The 24,481-nt window shown below is 37.1% G+C and overlaps 1 protein-coding gene across 1 annotated transcript; it reads left to right on the top strand.

Annotated features, from left to right (window-relative positions):
* The first annotated feature begins 510 nt into the window (after positions 1-510).
* LOC149416113 (papilin-like) lies at positions 511-24,393 on the top strand. The gene is made up of 10 exons (XM_089641560.1): positions 511-560; positions 1,984-2,080; positions 2,814-2,945; positions 15,869-16,051; positions 18,004-18,135; positions 18,237-18,443; positions 19,883-20,074; positions 20,408-20,590; positions 21,997-22,176; positions 24,359-24,393. The coding sequence occupies exons 2-10, from the start codon at positions 1,999-2,001 to the stop codon at positions 24,391-24,393; spliced, it is 1,326 nt and encodes a 441-aa protein (XP_089497686.1). The 5' UTR covers positions 511-560; positions 1,984-1,998.
* The last annotated feature ends 88 nt before the right edge of the window (positions 24,394-24,481 follow it).

The following is a 24,481-nucleotide window of genomic DNA, read 5'->3' as shown; positions in this document are numbered from 1 at the left end:
CTGAATGTAAATATTGGTCATTTAATTAAATTGTTAAAGGAAGCAAAACTAGCGAATGCTAATAATGGTAGACTTAAATCAGAATTCTGAAAACTGTTAAATTACCAGGCCTTAACATCAAAACTTGTAAATGTCCAATTCCAAGGGAAGGTTTTCTAGCAAACAATATAGCTACTTTATGTAATGGGTTGGGTCAAGGTGATGAACCATGTCGTGTAACATCTGAAATCAGACCTCTAACAATATGTATTTGTTTTTGATAAGTTTTCTATTCAGATGTCTCCAACTTTTGTATGCAGCTTTTCATTTGAGATTTAAAATTTTAGCTGCTTTGTTCAAAGTCTATTGCCTTCTTGAATGGAGTACGTTCTTCTTATATCACCATGTTTGTGACAACCTTCAGTTGTCGCGTGTTTTATTTGTTTTGCTGAAACTTATTATTGATAACAAACACAGTTGGTGGAAAAACATGTAGAATAAACTTTATTTAAATTCTCCACCTACAAAGAATGTTTGATGATATATTCAATCATTTGTTAAGTTGTTTTCTGTGAGATCAGGTAAGAATTAGGTGCTACATCATTTTATTTTCCGAAATTCCTCTTACGTGGAGTTAACGTAACAACAAATCCTTTACAGTTCCTAATATCCTCATGGGTGGGATTAGTCCTCAAACATCAATGCTCCCCACTTACTATGGTTCCTCGCCACTTGCCAGTCCTCAGTCCTTGCTGCTCAAATGTCATGCTGCAATCTTCTTCCACACAGTGTAGTCAATTATGGGTAGCTTCTTTTAGGGCATCAACACTCTCAACTCTCTTCATGATTGGGATTAGTCCTCATCCATCAATGCTCTCCACTGATTGCAGTTTCTTGCAATTCCCCTCCAGGCAGTCCTCAGTCCTTCGTGGCATGCTCCAATCATAGAAAATATTAATAAGTTCAAAAACGAATTAAGAAAATATGTCTATCTCAATTATTAATGATTCTTTTTTTGTGACTTTAGTGAAATATTTAAAGAAAGATTATGTTTGCCAAACAATGTACATGTTTATATGTTTATAAAACTATTAGCACACACGAAGATGTGAGCTAACTTAAAATTAATAAATAAATAAAATCCTCTTCCACAAAGTGTAGTCAACTATGGTTCGCTTCTTCTAGGGCACAAACACCCTTAACTATTATAATTTCTTGAATAATCTCGCCAAACACTGTAAATTTATGCTTTTAAAAACATTGACTTGCTTTTAAAAACATGCTTTTAAAAACATTGACCTAATCTTTACTTACCAACAAACATCCTTACGTACACATCGAAATATCTAATTTTAAACACGGCGTACCTACGTTGTTCACCTATTATTTTAAGTGTCTGCGATATGTTTATAAATATTATAAAAACCTCACTTGTTTTTCGCTATTCATTAAGATAAATAATTACGGTTTTTTTATATAGTGGAATAACTTGATAAGTAAAACAATACATAATGAATTTTTAACTATTGGAGACAATACAAATGACTCTCAAACGATAAGTCACATCTAAAAAAATCACCCCATTTTGAATCACAACAAAAAATATGCAATAAATGTAAGGGAATGAAAATAATGTTCCAATAGCTCTCGGTCGAAGTATAAAACAGTTAAAATTGACAGTTAAGTTGATAAACGAAAAAAAATGAATATTGCTAATTTATTAAAATCTCTTAAAATATCTAAAAGTTTACCAGGAAACGTCCTGCAATCACTAACTATTGAGATTTTCAATAAATTAGCAATGTTCAATATCAGCAATTTTCCTCCATGCACCTATGGTGGTCAGAACACTTTCCCGGCAAGGAAGAGGTACTGGATTCGATTCCTATCTGCGACTGAATATTTTTTTAAATATTTTCGGTTTCCAATTTTTCGTTTGAGTCGTTAATGTTATCTTTTAATGATAAAAACATATTTTTATTGCAATGAAATACCTTTTTTCAGAGAATTTCCACCAAAATGAAGTCAGCGACCATTCTGTTGCTGATGGCATGCTCCATCGCTGCAGTTTCAGCCGGCTATTCTACACCAACAAAACCATGTACGTAACAGTTCATAATATTCTTCTTCCCCTGGTCATTTTTGGCGGGGGTTCATGCGATCATAATTATTCCGATCATTCCAATTTTTTATGTGTTTTATAAACTTGTCACTGTTGTAAAATCCAAGTTTTCGACCTTGGCGCGCCTGTGTTTGGGCGCCATTTTGAAAAAAACAATCCGAAATTGTGTCAGATTATAGTATTTTTAAATATATCTGGTCACCAGTGCAAATTTTGCCGAAAATATTTCCTACAAATATGTAGAACATACAATTTGCTACAACTTGAATCAAAACAGAGGTAAATCGTTTTATTTTATTTTATTTGGGAAACAAACAGTTAAACAAATATATTATACGGCTTTCATTATTTTTTTCATTTATGCAATCAGAAAAAATAATGATTTTAAATTTAAAATCTAGGTAGATATAAGACAACTTTGAGTTACAGAACAACCGCAAGCTAAGTGGTCGACTCCTGATGACTTCCATTATCGTCGTCTGACAATATATTCTGTATATCTTCAGCAGCTTGACCTCTACAAGATCTCCTCTCTTTACTTTAATACAGAATTAGTTAAATTTGTTCCTCGTTTTTCGTTGTCAGTTGTAAGCAAACAGTTGTTTTCAAATCGACATCAAATTTAAATGAAAATTTCCAGTCAAGAAATACATAATACTCGTCAAGCACATTAATAATGATATATAATTATTTATAATTTTTTTCCATTTAGCTGTTGTAACAACAAAACGACCTTCTGTTTGCACCCCAGGAGAAAGAACCAAAATTGACTGCAACACCTGCGTTTGTTTGGACAATGGGCAGTGGGCTTGCACCAAGATAGGATGTAAAAAACCTACTCAAGGTACAAACATTTTACAATAATTTATTCATAAGATCTCAGACATGTACTAGACAAGGAAAAATTAAAAACAGTTTATTATGCTATAATTCAGTGTCTACTTTCGTATAATATAGTGTGCTGGGGTTTATGTCTGAAGACTATTATAAAACCACACAATATTTCCCAAAAACTGATTCTCTAAGTTATGTACAAGAAAAAATCATGTATCCCAAACAGTTACTTTATTCAACGCTTGGCAGATTTTTTAACAGTATTAGTTTTGCGAAAAGACCGCAGCAAATTCGTACTACAAAAATTGGCTCTTGTCTAAACTTTATGGCAATCCACACTAAATCTTTATTTGCTCCATTTTTATTTATTAGCCTTCCAGAATACATTAAGTCGTCAATTTTATGTGTACTTTTAAAAAGAATGGTAAATTATTTGTGCTAGCCGAGGATTGCTTACATTTTTTTTCATCTTTGTCCTTTTAAATTAATGGCATACATGTATATTTTTTAAGCCTTTTCTTTTTATAATGTTACTCTTTTTTTTCTTCTCTCCTTTTTAAAATAATAGTTTATTATACTTTTTTTGCAATCAAATATCAATGTTTATCATGGTCACCTTACATGTTTACCTTACATTTATTCACATACATAGACTATGAATCAAATTAAGTGAAACATAATTTGATATATTGTCCATGTCCATTACATCGCCTCAAAATAAGTAACATAACAAACCAACGCATGGTTTAAAAGGTTACAACACAAGTTATTGTAGAGAGTTCTGTTGTAGAGAGGAGTTCAATAATTTTATATAATAACGATAATAACCAGAGTACTAGGCAATGCTGATAGTTTTCTAAATTAATTTTTGAGATAGAATGATGTAATAAATTGGCTAGAATTAGCTAAATAGGAATAACTTAATAACAATATTGTTTTGTCAATATATAATACGACAATTTTTTTGGTATACAGTGATATTGGAACAGCGGAAAAGTTAACTGTCAATAGACCCTAATTAACAATAAATTATCTCGAGTGATGAAAAGGAGACATTGGCCAACCGATCATAATTCCGCTCTGTTATGACATCTTTTTCATACTGGACGTCAGTCGAACTTTGGTTCGGTAATTGAATATCACAGAATGGAGTAAATAAGAAACTATTAAAATGATAGGATGGGTTTGACTTTTTATGGTTAGGTTAGATTAGGTGAGGTTTTTGCTACTGATTGTGTAAATCATTCATCCTTGTTGTCCCATTTTTAGCCTCCACGACTACAAAGAGCCCCACAGTCTGTACTCCTGGAATGAGATCCCCTTGTTGCCAGTGCGACCCTTCTGGTCATTGGATGTGCTCATCATCCAACGGGTGCGATACCTCGGCTTCCAGCCCAGGTAAACTGCATTATAATGAAACCAACAAACAGAAAATACGCGGAGGTGATATTTTAAAGAATTTGCATACAGATTACCGAACCCATTAGTTCAAATATTAGGTAAATTGGTGATTCCCTGGCAGCGAGTTTATTTAATAATTATGTTTTATTAAATTTCTGTTGTATTTACTACTGGCAACGCTAACAAAGCGGATTTACAACCGTACCACAAGAATCAATAAACATACGTACTTATATGATACTTATCTGTAGGCGTCTTGGGTAGAAATCCGCCGATTCCCGAATTATTTTTAATTACATAATTTTTAAAACTTGTACAAACCTCATTCGTTTACGAGAGGTTCTTTGTCTTGTCTTACTATTTTATTCCTTTGGGAGAAAAATGGTTTTTTATTCAGTGGTTTTGTGTTCCAACAAAAGCAGTGAAAAATCTAAATCAAATAATTGTTTTTCATTTAATTTAACAAGCGAGTTTTTTAAAAATATATTTCTTCAATTATGCATTTTTAACATTAAGACAGAACGTTATTTTTTTAAAGCTTATCTGTATTTAACCGAAGGTGCCCTGAGCTGAATTAGTTAAAATTAGCATTAATAAATTTAAAGCTCCTAATTATGTATACAACCAATACAATCATTTGTATAATAATAATAATAATATTGGACAATTTGTATAGCGCCGCTTTTGTGAGATATCACCTCAGGGGCGCTTTACAGTTGATTCAGGTATTAAAAAAAATATAAATATTACAAAAATAAAGTGAAGGTAAGTTAAGTTAAGCTACTGCAGAGAAAGAATCCACTGCGTCCTCCAACAGTGCCAACACGAGGATCGTCATCCGTCCAGGTATGTGTCTGCTGCTAATAAAGCGCTGACACAATATACTCACATAGACACCAGACCTTGGCAGCACCGCTGGGACGTTCGACGAAGATAGAACGTGGAGAATCTTCAGCAAGAATCCTAGGTGGTGAAGAAACTGGACCAGCTGCTGCAGCGAGAGAGTCCACCAACAGTGCCAGCACGAGGTTTGTCATCCGTCCAGGTATGTGTCTGCTGCTAATAAAGCGCTGACACTATATACTCACATAGACACCAGACCTTGGCAGCACCGCTGGGACGTTCGACGAAGATAGAACGTGGAGAATCTTCAGCAAGAATCCTAGGTGGTGAAGAAACTGGACCAGCTGCTGCAGCGAGAGAGTCCACCAACAGTGCCAGCACGAGGTTTTTCATCCGTCCAGGTATGTGTCTGCTGCTAATAAAGCGCTGACACAATATACTCACATAGACACCAGACCTTGGCAGCACCGCTGGGACGTTCGACGAAGATAGAACGTGGAGAATCTTCAGCAAGAATCCTAGGTGTTAAAGAAACTGGACCAGCTGCTGCAGCGAGAGAGTCTACCGTGTCCACCAACAGTGCCAGCACGAGGTTTGTCATCCGTCCAGGTATGTGTCTGCTGCTAATAAAGCGCTGACACTATATACTCACATAGACACCAGACCTTGGCAGCACCGCTGGGACGTTCGACGAAGATAGAACGTGGAGAATCTTCAGCAAGAATCCTAGGTGGTGAAGAAACTGGACCAGCTGCTGCAGCGAGAGAGTCCACCAACAGTGCCAGCACGAGGTTTGTCATCCGTCCAGGTATGTGTCTGCTGCTAATAAAGCGCTGACACTATATACTCACATAGACACCAGACCTTGGCAGCACCGCTGGGACGTTCGACGAAGATAGAACGTGGAGAATCTTCAGCAAGAATCCTAGGTGGTGAAGAAACTGGACCAGCTGCTGCAGCGAGAGAGTCCACCAACAGTGCCAGCACGAGGTTTGTCATCCGTCCAGGTATGTGTCTGCTGCTAATAAAGCGCTGACACTATATACTCACATAGACACCAGACCTTGGCAGCACCGCTGGGACGTTCGACGAAGATAGAACGTGGAGAATCTTCAGCAAGAATCCTAGGTGGTGAAGAAACTGGACCAGCTGCTGCAGCGAGAGAGTCCACCAACAGTGCCAGCACGAGGTTTGTCATCCGTCCAGGTATGTGTCTGCTGCTAATAAAGCGCTGACACTATATACTCACATAGACACCAGACCTTGGCAGCACCGCTGGGACGTTCGACGAAGATAGAACGTGGAGAATCTTCAGCAAGAATCCTAGGTGGTGAAGAAACTGGACCAGCTGCTGCAGCGAGAGAGTCCACCAACAGTGCCAGCACGAGGTTTTTCATCCGTCCAGGTATGTGTCTGCTGCTAATAAAGCGCTGACACAATATACTCACATAGACACCAGACCTTGGCAGCACCGCTGGGACGTTCGACGAAGATAGAACGTGGAGAATCTTCAGCAAGAATCCTAGGTGTTAAAGAAACTGGACCAGCTGCTGCAGCGAGAGAGTCTACCGTGTCCACCAACAGTGCCAGCACGAGGTTTGTCATCCGTCCAGGTATGTGTCTGCTGCTAATAAAGCGCTGACACAATATACTCACATAGACACCAGACCTTGGCAGCACCGCTGGGACGTTCGACGAAGATAGAACGTGGAGAATCTTCAGCAAGAATCCTAGGTGGTGAAGAAACTGGACCAGCTGCTGCAGCGAGAGAGTCCACCAACAGTGCCAGCACGAGGTTTGTCATCCGTCCAGGTATGTGTCTGCTGCTAATAAAGCGCTGACACTATATACTCACATAGACACCAGACCTTGGCAGCACCGCTGGGACGTTCGACGAAGATAGAACGTGGAGAATCTTCAGCAAGAATCCTAGGTGGTGAAGAAACTGGACCAGCTGCTGCAGCGAAAGAGTCTACCAACAGTGCCAGCACGAGGTTTGTCATCCGTCCAGGTATGTGTCTGCTGCTAATAAAGTGCTGACACTATATACTCACATAGACACCAGACCTTGGCAGCACCGCTGGGACGTTCGACGAAGATAGAACGTGGAGAATCTTCAGCAAGAATCCTAGGTGGTGAAGAAACTGGACCAGCTGCTGCAGCGAGAGAGTCCACCAACAGTGCCAGCACGAGGTTTGTCATCCGTCCAGGTATGTGTCTGCTGCTAATAAAGCGCTGACACTATATACTCACATAGACACCAGACCTTGGCAGCACCGCTGGGACGTTCGACGAAGATAGAACGTGGAGAATCTTCAGCAAGAATCCTAGGTGGTGAAGAAACTGGACCAGCTGCTGCAGCGAGAGAGTCCACCAACAGTGCCAGCACGAGGTTTTTCATCCGTCCAGGTATGTGTCTGCTGCTAATAAAGCGCTGACACAATATACTCACATAGACACCAGACCTTGGCAGCACCGCTGGGACGTTCGACGAAGATAGAACGTGGAGAATCTTCAGCAAGAATCCTAGGTGTTAAAGAAACTGGACCAGCTGCTGCAGCGAGAGAGTCTACCGTGTCCACCAACAGTGCCAGCACGAGGTTTGTCATCCGTCCAGGTATGTGTCTGCTGCTAATAAACCGCTGACACAATATACTCACATAGACACCAGACCTTGGCAGCACCGCTGGGACGTTCGACGAAGATAGAACGTGGAGAATCTTCAGCAAGAATCCTAGGTGGTGAAGAAACTGGACCAGCTGCTGCAGCGAGAGAGTCCACCAACAGTGCCAGCACGAGGTTTGTCATCCGTCCAGGTATGTGTCTGCTGCTAATAAAGCGCTGACACTATATACTCACATAGACACCAGACCTTGGCAGCACCGCTGGGACGTTCGACGAAGATAGAACGTGGAGAATCTTCAGCAAGAATCCTAGGTGGTGAAGAAACTGGACCAGCTGCTGCAGCGAGAGAGTCAACCAACAGTGCCAGCACGAGGTTTGTCATCCGTCCAGGTATGTGTCTGCTGCTAATAAACCGCTGACACAATATACTCACATAGACACCAGACCTTGGCAGCACCGCTGGGACGTTCGACGAAGATAGAACGTGGAGAATCTTCAGCAAGAATCCTAGGTGGTGAAGAAACTGGACCAGCTGCTGCAGCGAGAGAGTCCACCAACAGTGCCAGCACGAGGTTTGTCATCCGTCCAGGTATGTGTCTGCTGCTAATAAAGCGCTGACACTATATACTCACATAGACACCAGACCTTGGCAGCACCGCTGGGACGTTCGACGAAGATAGAACGTGGAGAATCTTCAGCAAGAATCCTAGGTGGTGAAGAAACTGGACCAGCTGCTGCAGCGAGAGAGTCCACCAACAGTGCCAGCACGAGGTTTGTCATCCGTCCAGGTATGTGTCTGCTGCTAATAAAGCGCTGACACTATATACTCACATAGACACCAGACCTTGGCAGCACCGCTGGGACGTTCGACGAAGATAGAACGTGGAGAATCTTCAGCAAGAATCCTAGGTGGTGAAGAAACTGGACCAGCTGCTGCAGCGAGAGAGTCCACCAACAGTGCCAGCACGAGGTTTGTCATCCGTCCAGGTATGTGTCTGCTGCTAATAAAGCGCTGACACTATATACTCACATAGACACCAGACCTTGGCAGCACCGCTGGGACGTTCGACGAAGATAGAACGTGGAGAATCTTCAGCAAGAATCCTAGGTGGTGAAGAAACTGGACCAGCTGCTGCAGCGAGAGAGTCAACCAACAGTGCCAGCACGAGGTTTGTCATCCGTCCAGGTATGTGTCTGCTGCTAATAAATCGCTGACACAATATTTATTTATTTATTTATTTATTATTTTATTTACGCCCTAATGGGCTTTTACATGAAAATATACATTTACATTGATTACAATAATTGAACATAAGAAGATAAATGGAGTTAATTGTAAGAAAGCAACACATATAATAAAATTTTGTGCAAATTAGCAAAACACTAATAAGATGGATTCAATATAAAATATACCCAAGCATGAAATAGTAAGTAAAAGAAAGTTCAACATAAAAAGTAAGTAAGTGGGTGTGTTTAAACCCAGTATTAATTGTGAGTTTAACAAATCGATAAACCAATATAAATTAGAGTGTAACTTACTCGTGAGGTAAAGAACATTATAACAGAGATTTAAAAAAAAAAAAAAAAAAAAAAAAAAAAAAAAAAAAAAAAAAAAAAAAAAAAAAACAAAATAAGAGTTGCACCTGTAAAAAGCAAAAACTAATAGAATTTAGCAATATCGACATGAATAAGAAATAATAAGATCTGAGATGGAACATAGTGTTATGTATAAAAAGTAGTTAGTAGGTATATGCATACAATTATAAGTGTATAGTAGAGCAAATAAAAAACAAACAAATATGGATATAATTTACTTGAAAGGTTTCGAATGGGAGAAGATGTAATAAAATTATTAAAGCTATAAAAGTTAATTATTAGCCGATAGAATCGAAATAAGTTGCCTTTTAAAGCTCACAAAATTGTCAAAACCAAACATATCTATAAGTTCACAGTATTTATTCGCAAGGTTGTGAATTCTAGGAATTGGTGAAAAAATAGAATAATTAGTGTTGAGGTTCTTGTTAAATTTAAAAGTATCTTTACTGCGAGTTTGCCTAGCAGGAACATTAATGCAAATAAGTTCCAACAGATTAGGGCTGTCAATTAAAGATTTAATAATTTTGAATAAAAATAGCAAATCAATTAACACTCTTCTATCAGATAATTTAAGAAGTTTAGTTTCAGCAAGCAAGTTATTGTAATTTATAAATTCGATTGGAATTTTCATTTTAAAATTAATGTACCGAAGGAATTTATTTTGTACCTTTTCTAATGATTGAGAATGGACCTTGTAGTACGGTGACCATACGGTGGAATTGTATTCTAATTTGCTTCGTACTAACGAGCAATACAGATGTTTTAATGTTGACATACTTTTAAAATTTGCTCCCATTCTCAAAATAAAACCTAGTATTCTCATCGCATCGCTTGTTATTTCATCGATGTGTTCGTTAAACTGTAGACTCTCGTGGAATATAACACCAAGATCACGAATCTGTGATACACGAAGAAGATTAGCACCATTCATAAAATAGGAAAAATTAAGTGGATTTTTGCCTTTGTAAAAACTGATAATCTGGCATTTACCTAAATTTAGTTGCAAATCATTGACAGAACACCACGCACATAGTTTATTAAGGTTCAACTGCAAAATTGCGCGATCGTCATCGTCTTTGATTATTCTGTAAATCTTCAGATCGTCGGCAAATAACAGGACTTTAACATTAGTAAAAATATTAACAATATCATTGATAAACAAACAAAATAATATTGGGCCCAAGTGAGATCCCTGTGGTACTCCGCTCGAGGCAGCAAATGTATAAGAAGTAAACGAATCTATCTTGACTGCTAAGTACCTTCCTAATAGATAACTCTTAAACCATTCCAACATGCTCCCTCTTATTCCCAACAATTTTAGTTTACGTAATAATATTTTGTGGTTTACTTTATCAAATGCCTTACTGAAGTCAGTATATATGGAATCAGTTTGATGTGATGCATTAAGGGCATTAACAATATCATTCGTGTACAATATCAAATTGGTAAGAGTAGATCTACCTTTAATGAATCCATGTTGAAGGGGAGAGATGGTTCGATTGATTCGGGATATCAACTTATCTAGTACTAGGCTTTCAAAAAGTTTGGGTAAAGTAGACATTATACATATTGGCCTATAATTTGTTACTTCGCTCTTATTACCTTTTTTGAAAATGGGCGTTAAAAGACTAAACTTCCAAAGGTCCGGGAATACACCTGATGAGAGTGACTTTGTAAATAACTTATGAATAGGATATGACAATGTATGCATACAATTTACTAAAAACCTGGGCGGAACATTATCAGGTCCTGCGGATTTTCGGGAATCAAGACTCTTCAGCTTAGATATAATATCGTCTATGGTTACATTACAGTCAGATATATCAAGAGTTTCAACCAAATCAAAGCACGAAATATTGCTGTCTTCACTTGCATTAATGTAAACGCCGCTAAAAAAATCAGCAAAAAGATTAACAGTTTCCTGAAGATTTTGGGATAATTTAGAATCGAATGACACACTACTAGGTATGTAAGTACCATTTTCTTTTTGGGATTTAACATATTTCCAAAAGAAATTTGAGTCGTCCATGATAGAGCCTTCGACATCACTAATGTAATTTTTGTAACATTTTGCGGAGAGCTTATTGCACTCTGCCCTCAATTTTTGAAACGCAGTATAATCGATGGCCAGGCGACTTTGTTTGAATCTCTTATGAGATAATTTTTTGAGGTAAATTAAGTCTATCAGGTCTTTTGAGAACCATTTTGGGTATAGAGTTTCTCTGTAAGTCGTTAAAGGAACAAATTGTTCAATTGCAGAATTAACGATGAAGTAAAATTTTTTAAGGTGTACATTAATATCATCGTCGCTATCAAAGAATGACCAGTCAGTCTGTTTAAGGAAATTTGAAATTTTAACATAGTCAGCTTTTTTGAAATTTCGAGTTTCTACTACCTTTTTTACGATAGGAATTGGTTTAAGATTGGACATGCATATTTCTAGTGGTGGATGGTAAACATCGACAGGTAATAGAATTTCGGTACTTCTCACAACACAGATGTCAGACACATTTGACAGTGCCAAATCCAACGTACGACCTCCTATATTAAGAACATTATTACACTGTGTTAGACCTAAGAACAGTGCCATATCTCTAATAACACGAATATTAACATTAGAACAAGAATTGACAGAATTCATATTACACCAATCATAATGTGGCAGATTGTAATCACCAACTAGAAGTAGTTTAGTATTAGGATATTTAGCACAAATTGATTCAACCTCGTCGCAGTGATTGCTGTAGCTTTGGACATCAGAATTCGGAGGTAAGTATGCACATCCCACTATTATTTTACCTCTAGAAGTGTTCACATTGACAAATAGTTGCTCGATGGATGTGTTTTTTGTGGATATTTTTGAAGAACTGAGATTTTTTGAGATAGCAATGGCTACACCACCTCCTCTCGTTTTGGCACTTGTTTTAGAATTCCTATCCATACGGTAGATGTTGAAATTAGGGAAGCCTAATTCGGCGGAATTGATTCCTGAGTCGAGCCATGTTTCGGTTAAAATGAAGATATCACTGCTGATAGTTGCCGCCGAAGTCAGCAACATGGGAAGTTTAGTGCGGATCCCTCTCACATTTTGGTAGTAGCATTTTATTTTTTGTTGTTTCAGTTTTTTGGCGCACATTCAATAATTTTAGGTACAGAGTTCACATATTTGATAGTTATATTGGTTTCACCGTTGTTCTTCCTCGTCTCGAGTTGTTGGCGTAAATCTAGAAGTTGAGTCCTCTGCAATGGTGTTTGGTCGTTACTGGCCTTTATACCGTTTTTCAGTTTTGCGTTCCTGGTCAAAACCTCACGAGCCGAGACAGAGTCATTGAATTCGACCTTAATCGGTCTAATTTTGTTGGACTTTTTTACACCAAGTCTGTACGACTTAACCACACTCGGTATTAATTCATTATTTATATCACTAATCGCTGAAACTACTTTATCGCTGTCCATTTTAATAATTGTTGTTGTTGATTCTGAAATACTTTCGGGAACATTAAATAAAATAATGTTCTTTGACCGGGTTTTTCTTTCCTCGGCCTCTGCGAGCAAATCATTTATTGAAGATGAAGTATTTGTCGGGTTAGTAACAATAGACTGAGTATCCGTTACACTTTTTAATGTTGACAATTCTCCTTCCAACATTCCCATACGAACAGCCATCAATCCTGTGGTTCCTAACAGATCCGTTGTTATCGGGGTAATTTTACCCATTTGCTCCTTCGTAAATTTGTTGCCGGGGTCATTAATAATTTTTATCAGCGAACAGAGTAGATCCTTGGCCTTGGTCATATAGTTAAGAGAGTTCTCGTTTAAATCCATATTAAAATTTATTTAAAAAGAGTTAAAAATATGTTAACTTTATTCGTAATTAGTTTATACACAAACGCCTGTTTCCCGCAAACTGTTTAGCACTATTCAAAAGTGACGACACTTTCGACCAATGGCGATAGTAATGACGGACTGATAATGCGCCTGCGCGTTTGGTATGTTTACCAGTTGAAAATTGTTATTTTAATATTTTTAAAACACAGCACTGCACAGCACACACGATAATTTAAAAATCTAACTGATTGAATATTTCGAAGATGAAGTGATTTAACTACTTCGACACTTTATGTTGTGTTTACTTGCAATTTTCTAATGTTTTGGAAGTTTTAATGTGGAGCGTATTCACTATCTGTGTAATCAATGACGGTAGGTGAGTATTATTATCCTCCCATATCCTCCCATAGATACCTGACCTTCCGTTTGTCAAGCTATTTTAATGCCTATTACCTACATTATAAGGTATACCAAGAATACGCACATGTTTGGCTTGTAGCTTCCTCTTAAGGTATTGAAATCAAGCATTCCTGGTAAAAACAAAGGACAGATATAGAAATGGTTCGTATATCCATAGCATATTCCCTCATATATATTATCGTATAGATATTTGCTATTCAACATCGTTAATAGCGTAGGTAATAACTATTCAAACACTATACATGGTGTTAAGCTCAGATCTGAGGTGTTAAGGGCCATAATTTGACTTGGGTATCAACCATAGAACTTTACAATTATTAGAGTACTAATATGTTCCTCTATTAGAACGCGATAAGCGGTGCGCGTAGACGGGATTCTTATTTATGTTAGCATACTATTATTTTTAACATACTTAACGTCAATGGTACAGAGCTGCTGACAGTAGGTAATTACAAAATTTTAAAAATAGGAACCTGTGTACAATAATAGTGGGCGTTTTTCGTTATGTAACAAAACAGAACTGAAACAGACAAACTTATAAAACAAATACTTCAAATGGGAGTATATAAATATAAAAATAAACATAACAACAGCGTTGGAAGTCAATTGGAGGTAAAAAAGTAGAACCTATTTTTTCGCTTCATGACTCATCTACATATAGTAATACATCAATGGTTAGACCCACGATTCCTTTACTTATTTAGAGTAAAAATTTAGACTATATTTTGGTCTCCGGTGAATTTTTTATTTATTTTATTTTCACTTAAAACATTTTTTTTAACCAGCGTTAGCGGGGACCAAAATGTCATTTAAAGTTTTTACTCCAAATAAGACTAGGAATCGCTGGCATGAACGATGAAAAGTGAAAAAAGTGAAACTGTATTTCTGAAATGTATTATACTCCGCATAAACAATGTTTATATTCTAATAAATCATAATTTCCTGATATTGTTTATAAACTACCTACAAACTCTATATATAGGGTTTTCCAATAAGATGTGTTATGTGTATTTAATTCCGGCCATAAAATGATTTTTTATGGCCGGCATTGGATGGTATTAATCTGGGCAACGTTTATTTTCAACAAGACGGCGCTACGTGCCATACAACCAACGAAACCATTGATCTTTTACGGGAAACGTTTCCGGACCGTGTTATCTCTCGAAGAGGTGATCACAATTGGCCACCGAGATCTTGTGATTTAACACCTTGCGACTTCTTCCTTTGAGGCCACGTGAAAGAGAAGGTCTACGCCAATAGGCCAGCGTCAATTCAAGACCTCAAAGATGAAATTTGTGAGGCTATCGAGGACATACGGCAGCCACTTTGCGATTTGGTTATGGAAAATTTCATGAAAAAGATATGGTCCTGTAGGCGTGATCGTGGTGGTCATTTGACTAATATTATTTTTCACTATTAACGGCATACCGTCTTCTTTATAAAGAAATTAACATTTGATCGTTTATATTAAAAAATGGCATTTTTCTTTGAATATCAAAATAACACATCTTATTGGAAAACCCTATACTAAAACATGTCTGCAGACTATTTATTGATTTTTATCGCATAAAATAAATACGAGAAAGCCATTAACAACATTTACAGTTTAATGGATACTGTGTCAAGTTTATATTATTTAATCATCAATCTCGCCAAATGCCGATCGGGTAGAACCGATTCTTATATCGCGTATTAACTGCTTTAAAGTCATCCGATTTCAGAGAAATACGTACATGTCCGCTTGTTTGTACGTGATTGCCACAAAGGGTTGATAGAATTCATTGTCATCGACAACAAGTCTATATGCAGTGTTTCAGCTCGATCGGATGTCGGAAAGTGGGTTAATTTACACTAATAAGATCTGCATTCATTAATTATCGAAAACAAAAGTAAAATTCAATTAATTTATTTAAAAAGGAATTCATTAAATGACTGTTCATCTTTAAACAGAACTACCCTAGTTGGATGAGGGTAGGGCCAGCTCTGAGCCCAACGACGCCTGGCGCGAGTTAAATGTTGGCGCCCCTTGTAGGTGATCACTGTAATCAATAATATTCGGCTGAAACTGTTAGGTTTTATCAGCGTCATGGTGCCTTGGCAACTCGGCGCCCGGAGCGGACTGCTCCAATTGCGCCCGCATTAGTGGTCGATCCTGGATGAGGGGCTTATATTTAGCTTTTAGTAATAAATTAAAATAACAAATATTTTTTTTATCTTTAGAATTATGCACGGGACAGCCAGAGGTAGGGCCGTGCGAGGGCTTCTTCCAAAAGTGGCATTTCCAGGGCACCATCGGCGGCGCTGGCAAATGCACCATGTTCGTGTGGGGAGGCTGCGGGGGCAACGCGGCCAACAGGTTCAACTCGGAGCAAGAGTGCCTGCACCAATGCATAGGAGAGTCGTGTGAGTGTGTCATATTATGAAATTTCACAAGTATTCAAGTACAAGTCCCTAATACGGTCATTTACCTACTTATAGCGTTACCATGATAACTAATTATCAGTTACATTAAAAACAGGCTTCATTTTCTATTGAGGAATATGGGTTACGTTTCCGTTCCATAGTTTCTTACTTCCATTGATATTGATAAAAATTATATAACACTTATCCGTTTATTGACAACAATCTGACTCCCATAACTGAAGTTCACAGCTCTCTGAACTGAAGTGCCGAGTTTTCTCAACTCAAGTCTCCGTCTGTTGTTCTGTGTGTTCTTCTTCCGCTATTGTTTCGTCACTCCACCTCTCATTTTCCCCTCGTCCGTAGTTAATCATTCCTTTTATGGGCTTGATTTTTGGTAAGCGCTTACCCCTCATTGTCGTCGATCATCATTTAAGGTGATCCTTCTGAGTGCTCGTGACCGAGGCATTCTTTACACTATATTGATGCGTGATCAATGTGATGGTGTATCCTCTATGATTTGTAGAGTTAGGGATGCTTGATTGATGTAGGTAGGTAAAGCGTATTTTACCTAAACTAACAGCAAGAATGTCATGTTTCGTTATTAGCTAGTACATCCTCTCAGCTCACCTTTAGGCATAAGTACCTCAATTGACATTTTTTATACGGCTGCATATCATCTCTGCATACGTAACCAAGGAGGCTTCTTTAGAAATCAAGTCTCCAAGAGATGAACTGGAAGATCAATTGTAGGGGAATCATCGTGGTCCTTTGAGTTATATTGTGGTATGGTTTTTCCGGCGTTACTCACGGATGGCTCAATTCACATCACTCATTGTTTCGCGACACCAATTTATTTTAATTAAACCTGCAGCGGCAGAAAACGGTTATTTTAAACAGATCTAATACAACAGGTAATACTGTTAGTGGTTACAATGTTCTTTGTCAAAATGTTCCCAGCAAAAATGTGAAATTTTAACGGATCAATAGATTCATCAATCAATCAGTTATTAAGTATTCAATAAATACATCAATTTATCAATCAATCATTCAATCAATCAAATACCCATAATAATCTATCAATCAATAAACAGATCAATTGATAACAACGATCAATCGAACTGTTATTCAATAAATCAATTATTCAACCAATTAAAAGGATATCTAATCAATCAATAGATATATCAATCAATCAATCGCTATGTCAATCAATCAATCAATTAATTGCTCAATCAATCGATATTTCAATTATTTGATATGTCAGTTAATCAATCATTTAATTGGTCAATCAATCGATAAAAATTAATCAATAGTCCAGTGGTAACGCATTGGACTGCCATTCCGAAGGTCGCGGGTTCGAACCCGGCATGCGCAAATAAATTTTATTTGATTAATTTGTGTTATTTCACAATTAATTAATTAAAATAATATATAGTATATTTGCGGCACGTTCCAGAGTGGAAGATACTACCAGTATCGCCCTGGTGTAAGACCACCATTCAGTATTGAAACGTTGCTCCAAATGGCTTTAGCCGTGTTTAGTGACTAGATCTGAATAGCCAGGTACTTCCCCATCTTCCTCTTTCCCTTCCCCACTTACCTTCAGCCTCACAACATCCCACAATTGGGGATGCCATAGTCTCACTGGCTCCAGACGGGAGCAGTTGGGACTCTTGTGAGGTATTCACTATAAAAAAAAAAAAAAAAAAAATAATTTACTCAACCTTTATATCAATCTTTCATTCGATAAACAATCAATCAATCAAATAATCAACTTAAAATCCATCATCAATAATCAATCAATCCATTAATTAATCCATCAACTAGTTAATATTTACAATAAATGTTTTTAGTTGAGCGTAACAGCGAGAAGGCTTTTATTAAAATGGAAAATTTCAACCAAGGCGCATCGTCAACGAGTCAGTAATTAGTGTAAATAAATTTTGCTGTTTTAGTTACGATAACTACTAAGAGGCCAAAGGTTTGTACTCCCGGAACTAAGAAAAAAATTGACTGCAACGAGTGCGTCTGCACTGCAGGCGGGGATTGGGCATGTACCGAAATGTTTTGCCCAATAACAACTACAGGTAAATTGTCACTATACAAAAAGCAAAGACATTACAGTTACTTAGTAGATTATTATTAATACTTGATTATGTGTCAATAAAGTAAATCTCTTTGACTTCAGCCCCTCGAACAAAGAAGCCTCTGGTGTGCGGCGCTAACGAAGTAAGGGAAGAATGCTACAACCCATGTCCTTCAGATAAATGCGCGGACATCGGCAAGCTGCAGAAGTGTGTGGTGATTGAGGAAAAGAACTGTAAGCCAGGCTGCAGATGTGCTCTACACTTCAGGAGGAACAGCGCTGGGGTCTGCATTGACACTAGGAAGTGCCGTGAGTAAATGATTGATCTTTACCTTACCCAAACTAACCAAACCTACATTGTTATACTGTATTTTTATACATCGTGGTAATGAAACGGATAACGAATGGGTTCTCACTAATACGTAAAGAGCACAAAGAGATAAACACCATTAAAAATTCTACTGATAAATAAATACCAATGTCCTGAACATCAATTACAAAGTTTTTGAAGTTAACGGATCGAAAAATGAATACTTCATATGCAGTATTGTATTATGGAGGATCTAATTTATTTAAATATTAATCTGAAGAGGTGTACAAAACTTTAAGATGATATTGTTAAAGTATATGATGCGATGTTGAGTAATTGATGAATTAATGGGGCGCCAGGTTATACAAACGTATTCCAAGTATTTCACCAAGAAGTTACATGATAATGGGTTTAACTTTTAAAATAAGTTAAAGAAAAAGTTCTTCTTGATTATTTACTTAGACTTTTAAAAAAAGTCAATAGTTTTCTCTAAGACACTATCTAGGTAAAACACCTATTTCATTAGAAACTTGGTGTTTCAATCACTTTAAAAGATAGCTGCCAAAAATACGGGAAAAATTATTTGCAAGATGATATTGTTAAGTCTTAATTTGAGATTGATAATATATAGGTCCCAATAGGAGCCAATTGTCGAGTATAAGACGCCTGTCCCGGTAAGACAAGACATCCTGGATTCGATTCCTATTTGTGACTGCTATCTTTTATTTTCTGTGTCTTGTTGAGTTTTATGTTTCGTTTAGATTTAATACTACCCATTATCTTCTTGTTGAGTAAATAATATTCCCTTACGTGTTTGATGTGCCTTCATGTTAAGCCTGGCTCCTGTGATAGTCATGTCATCATGCCCATATGGCAACAAATACAAACATAACCAATTCTTCATACAGCGCCCTCAAGGTGATTTTTCACAAAGCCCATTGGACGATGGGCTTATTCTTCCCGTCAGGAACTACCATAAAAATGTTAATCCAGCTGTCAGCTTAGCTTGCTGTCCATGTTTAATCGCCTTGCATGTTAGTAACGAGAATCTGGGCAAGATGTTACAAACCATAACAACATATATAACAAATGTCATGCAGTCATATCAAAGTCGATGCTCGCATATGCATTATGTGAAAGACCATGTTTCAAAATCGAAACGTTACTTAAAATGGCTTTATTCACATCATGATTGAATACCCATATACCTTAAAACTCTCTTCATCATCATTTTTTTCCCTTCTGTACTCTCTTTAGCCACACTATATGCCGCAATTGGGGATACCGTATTAATTAGAATGTGAGCCTTGAGCAACCCCCGTTATAAGAGTCTTGTGTCGCTGTGATACGTATACTAAAAATATACTTATTTCTGGATTGTATATTCCCCTTCAAGTTTGGTAAAATATGTACCTGTATCATTTGTTGATTACCATAGCGGCACCTCGCCAGTGCAAGTCAGGAGAGTTCTGGGACAACAATTGCTCTGCACAGACCGCTTGCAACGACGAACGCTGCATCAAAGAGCCAGGGATTGCGTGCATCATGATGGTCCCACAGGAGTGCATTCCCGGATGTCGGTGCAAGGATAACCACTGCAGAGACGAGAGTCAAAAGTGTATTAAGAAAGGTAAATTGAAGGTTTGAAAGACAAGGTTTTTATGCATAGCACAAAAGATAACAAATTTCCACTTTTTAACACGAAAATTATAAATATATAACAGAAATACAAAACCACATAGAACGACTTGTATGAGTCATAAGCGCACAAAAAAATCTGTGCAATAAAACACATGAATGGAAATAATTCAAAACTAAGGCATGAGGTCTACATAATACTGTAGCAGATATAATAAGATCAAAACACTGCAACGACAACTTAATATTCTTAAGGGTGTGACAACCGGTGTAAGGGTGTGTAATATATATGTTAAATAGTGTTAGAATTAATGGAACATTGCAGGCTGCAACGGAGACCCAAACGCAGTTCCCGTAAAGTGCGGGGACCCTTGTCCAGTCACCTGCAGGAACAAGAGCATCTACCCTCGGGAGACTTGTGAACTTCCCTGTGAAGAGAACGGCTGCAAGTGTGTCTCTGGTTACGTCTTGGATGACGAGGGTGTATGCATACCAGAACTGGAATGCCGTAAGTATAGCTGCGTAATGGCTTAACCGATTTTCTGTTATTTTCTAACAAAATACCTAACCACCGCAGCTTATATTTTTTTTAATAGAAATTAATTCCATAATTCCCGCGTGTTCGTGACTGTGATATAAGTACTGCTATATACAGGGTTGAGCAACCGCATTCCTAATTTCTACCGATTTATATCATATTTATCTTGAATGCTTTATGTTTTTAAGTTCGTTGCAAAAATATATAAATAAATATATATGAAATTTCGTCGATTTGGTTTGCCTTTCCCTTACTGTGTTAAAAAAATCCACGCGTTCCGGTGCTGTGTAGTCAATACACATCTCAAAATAAGCGATTTAATATCGGAAAAATAAATATTCATAGCCAATCGCTTATGTTTTTATTATATTTTATATCAAAAGTGATGATAATTGTAATATAATTGCTGAAAACATGAAAAAACTATCGGCAGATGCTAAACAAACGTGCGAGGAGTCCTTATTTAACGAAGGCCCGCGACCGACTGGCTGCAGGTGCTGGATGGGCGCTGGACTCACACACACAGCTATGCGGTCGTGGGTATCGATGGTCTAAATACAACTGCGGAAGTGTGGATTTCTCATGTTCCCGCATAGCGAACTAAAGCGGGACATCAATAGCGTGTCATTTCCTCGCACACTCTTCGCGTAGCAATATCACATGGTTGATTGTATTGGTGTATTTGTTCCCGATTTTTAACAAAACACTCTAATGTTTAATTGAATTAAAACTTTAAGCCTTGTGCGGGAGACCTAAACATTTTTTTAAAAATCCAAAACTTTTTGTGGTAAATTGTGGTACCTAGTAGCAACTTTTTCTCAACTTGGAATTTGAAAACAAAAAAAAAGTTAAAAATCGATACACCCTAGTACACATGAACCGAAGCCATTTTAACTAGAAGAAATATTAGAGTTTTTAATAAATTAGCAATTGGCGATAGTTTTAATTGAATAATGATATATGATTTTATCTGAATATCTTTTGAAGGTACAAACTTATGGGCTCCGCTGTGAGTGTCGTTGGAGTGAAGGTGGTAGAGAGATAAATAAACTATTTTAATTAAACTGACTGCAATGGTCTCCATCACGCCATCATTACGCCATCATCACGCCATCATCACGCAATCAGTGAAACATGTTGAGGATAATACTGTTATACTGAGTTGAAATAGGAGATCGACCAAAATAAAGTTAAAAAATCAGGTCACCATGGCCGAGTTGTTAGAGGCATTGTCTTGATATGACAGAGATCCTGGTTTCGATTGCCAGTTGCAACTGCAACCTTGTTTTATGCGTCTCTTTTTGTGTCATGTTTGATTTAGATTTATTCGTATTATCTTCATCTTCAATGATTAATGATATTTTGTGTTGTTACAGCTGAAATCTGTGTGAATCCGAATGAGGAATTCCAAAAATGCAGGGCGGACCAGTACTGTACCGGCATTTTGGAAGGTGGAGAGGTCATCCTACCTAAACCTGACGTGTGCAAGCCCAACTGCAGGTGCAACGAAGGTTACGTCAGGGACTATAACAACATTTGTATTCTGCCAGAAGAGTGTAAGTTAAGACAATGTTAACTCTGGGAGAAACAAAATGTATGCATTACTTGGTGGAGTCCCCGGTATCTATCGAAAACTCATGAAGACAATTACTTTCATCTTATTTTGATGTTCAAGTGTGCAAAATGTCTCCAATCTCGGTGTAAAATTGTAGATTTGTAAAAATCAATCCATGCTGCCGCTCGACGTCTTGAATGTTATCTCCGATATTTATTTTTTATACTTTGAGAAATAAATACAAGAGAATTAACAGAAAAGAAATATGTGTAGCAAAAACAAATACTATAATATAAATAAAAAAACAGAACGCACATAAAACAATTCAAATTTATGACATTATAAACAAAAGAAAAGCGTCTCATGACAACACACATTTTTATGGACTTTTATATAGTTTTAAATTGAAAATATCCCCTTGTGGCATCATATTATTGTATTTATTACATAGTCTGTTTAAGCAAGAGTTTTGTTTACAGTTTTATTTCGCATTGTTCACTTAGGACAGAAGAGCGTGTGGAGCGCGCAGGCACATTAAAGTGAATCTTATTTAGCAACAACGATTGACTAATTACTCTTGCGATAGCTTTTGGAAATAACCGGATATATTTCCGGCCGCGAATTTCTTCCTCGGATATGGTATAACGAAAGGGGAACGAACGGGATCTATAAGAGGATGCCACCAGAATAATAAAGGTCCTACCTTGGTTATGGTGTCGTCCTCAACGCTCCTCTTGGCCAGCACGTAAAGCAACCCCACGGTGAAATTACACTACACATTGAATGCAACCTTACAGAGGCGGTGTAGAAACTGTACTGGCAAACCTTTCATCTCCAAGTGACAGAGTTGCAAGGACGGGAAGGTAGGAAATAATTGTTGAAAATATCGGTATACTTGCCCGAACAATTACAATTAACCATCACGCAGTTTCACAGGCATAGATAATTGAATTTACCCTTCTCTCGATATTTATTTATTTGTTTGTTTATTTAGGAAAACCAACAGATTTTTTACATTTTTAAATAATCAACTTATAAAAAATACAAATAATATCTAATGACAGGTTTTCACTTAAAAATTAATTATAATATCAAACTAAGGGTCCAATACCCGTGGGCAAAAAATATTTACAGAAAATACAAAATACTAAATAAAGTAAACATAACATCGGATATAAGAACACAAGTAAATTACAAAATATCAATTTTATCCACACACAACACCAATAATCACCAATATATGTATATACCTACAACTAAACTGAACAAATGTTTACAAAATGAGTCACTTGTAACTGGACAGGGTTCATATCAACAACATGATAACTTGCAGTATGTTATTAATTATTATTTAATAATAGCTAAGGTATCTTTTTTTGAATGTTCCTAAACAATTTTTTTTTGGATGGCTTCAATGCGCTTTACATAAATATTATAATGAGGATTCCATATGGGAGAAGCAAATTCAAGATGACTGCGAACATAAGAAAAATACAATATTTTAAGTGTTTGAATATTATTGAATTCTTTTCCAATACGGAATAAGAATCCTAACATTCTAAGGGCTTTCTTCACGATCATATCAACATGCGCCTCGAATGTAAGTTTACTGTCAAGCAGAACACCTAGGTCATGAATTTGTGTAACCTTTTTAAGTACTTTACTGGCTATGTGGTAGTTATGTTCAAATTTTATTTTGTTTCTAGTGAAGGTAATAACATAACATTTTGAGGTGTTCATGTTGAGATGATTGATAATGCAATAGTCATCAAGTCTATATAGATCTTCTTGTAATTTATAACAGTCAATAATAGAATTAATAGGAAATAATATTTTCATATCGTCGGCGAAGAGTAGAATATTTGCATAATTAAAGCATTTTATAATGTTTAATATCATTAATATCAGCCATTATAAATGCACCAACTTATCCACTTTCTCCAAGTATTCTGCATTGACAACTATATAGTACAACGTTTCTTTCACCACTGTGACTTTTGACTTACTTATATTCAACTTATTCTGCCCACACATTTGGTCCTAGACACGAGAGGCAGTAAATCTTTCATACTGTTAGAAATCATCACCCACACCCCTATACAACAGGAAATATAGTTTACGATTGCTCATTTTCGCACCCAATCAGTTGTTACCACTTTTCACATTATTACTTATGATTCTAGGTTTCAAAGAACCCGACACTAAGGTGGTAGACTGACCCTTAAACTGACCCTTGAACTCAGACCCTTGAACTGGCCCGAAGCCCTAGTATGAACCCTGCACGAGATCCTGCTAAGCTGTCATTG

This window comes from Hesperophylax consimilis, chromosome 17 (assembly GCF_061612785.1).
Source record: "Hesperophylax consimilis isolate HC1 chromosome 17, BYU_Hcon_1.0, whole genome shotgun sequence".
NCBI classification, from domain to species: domain Eukaryota; kingdom Metazoa; phylum Arthropoda; class Insecta; order Trichoptera; family Limnephilidae; genus Hesperophylax; species Hesperophylax consimilis.
This window is presented reverse-complemented; position numbering and strand designations above follow the sequence as displayed.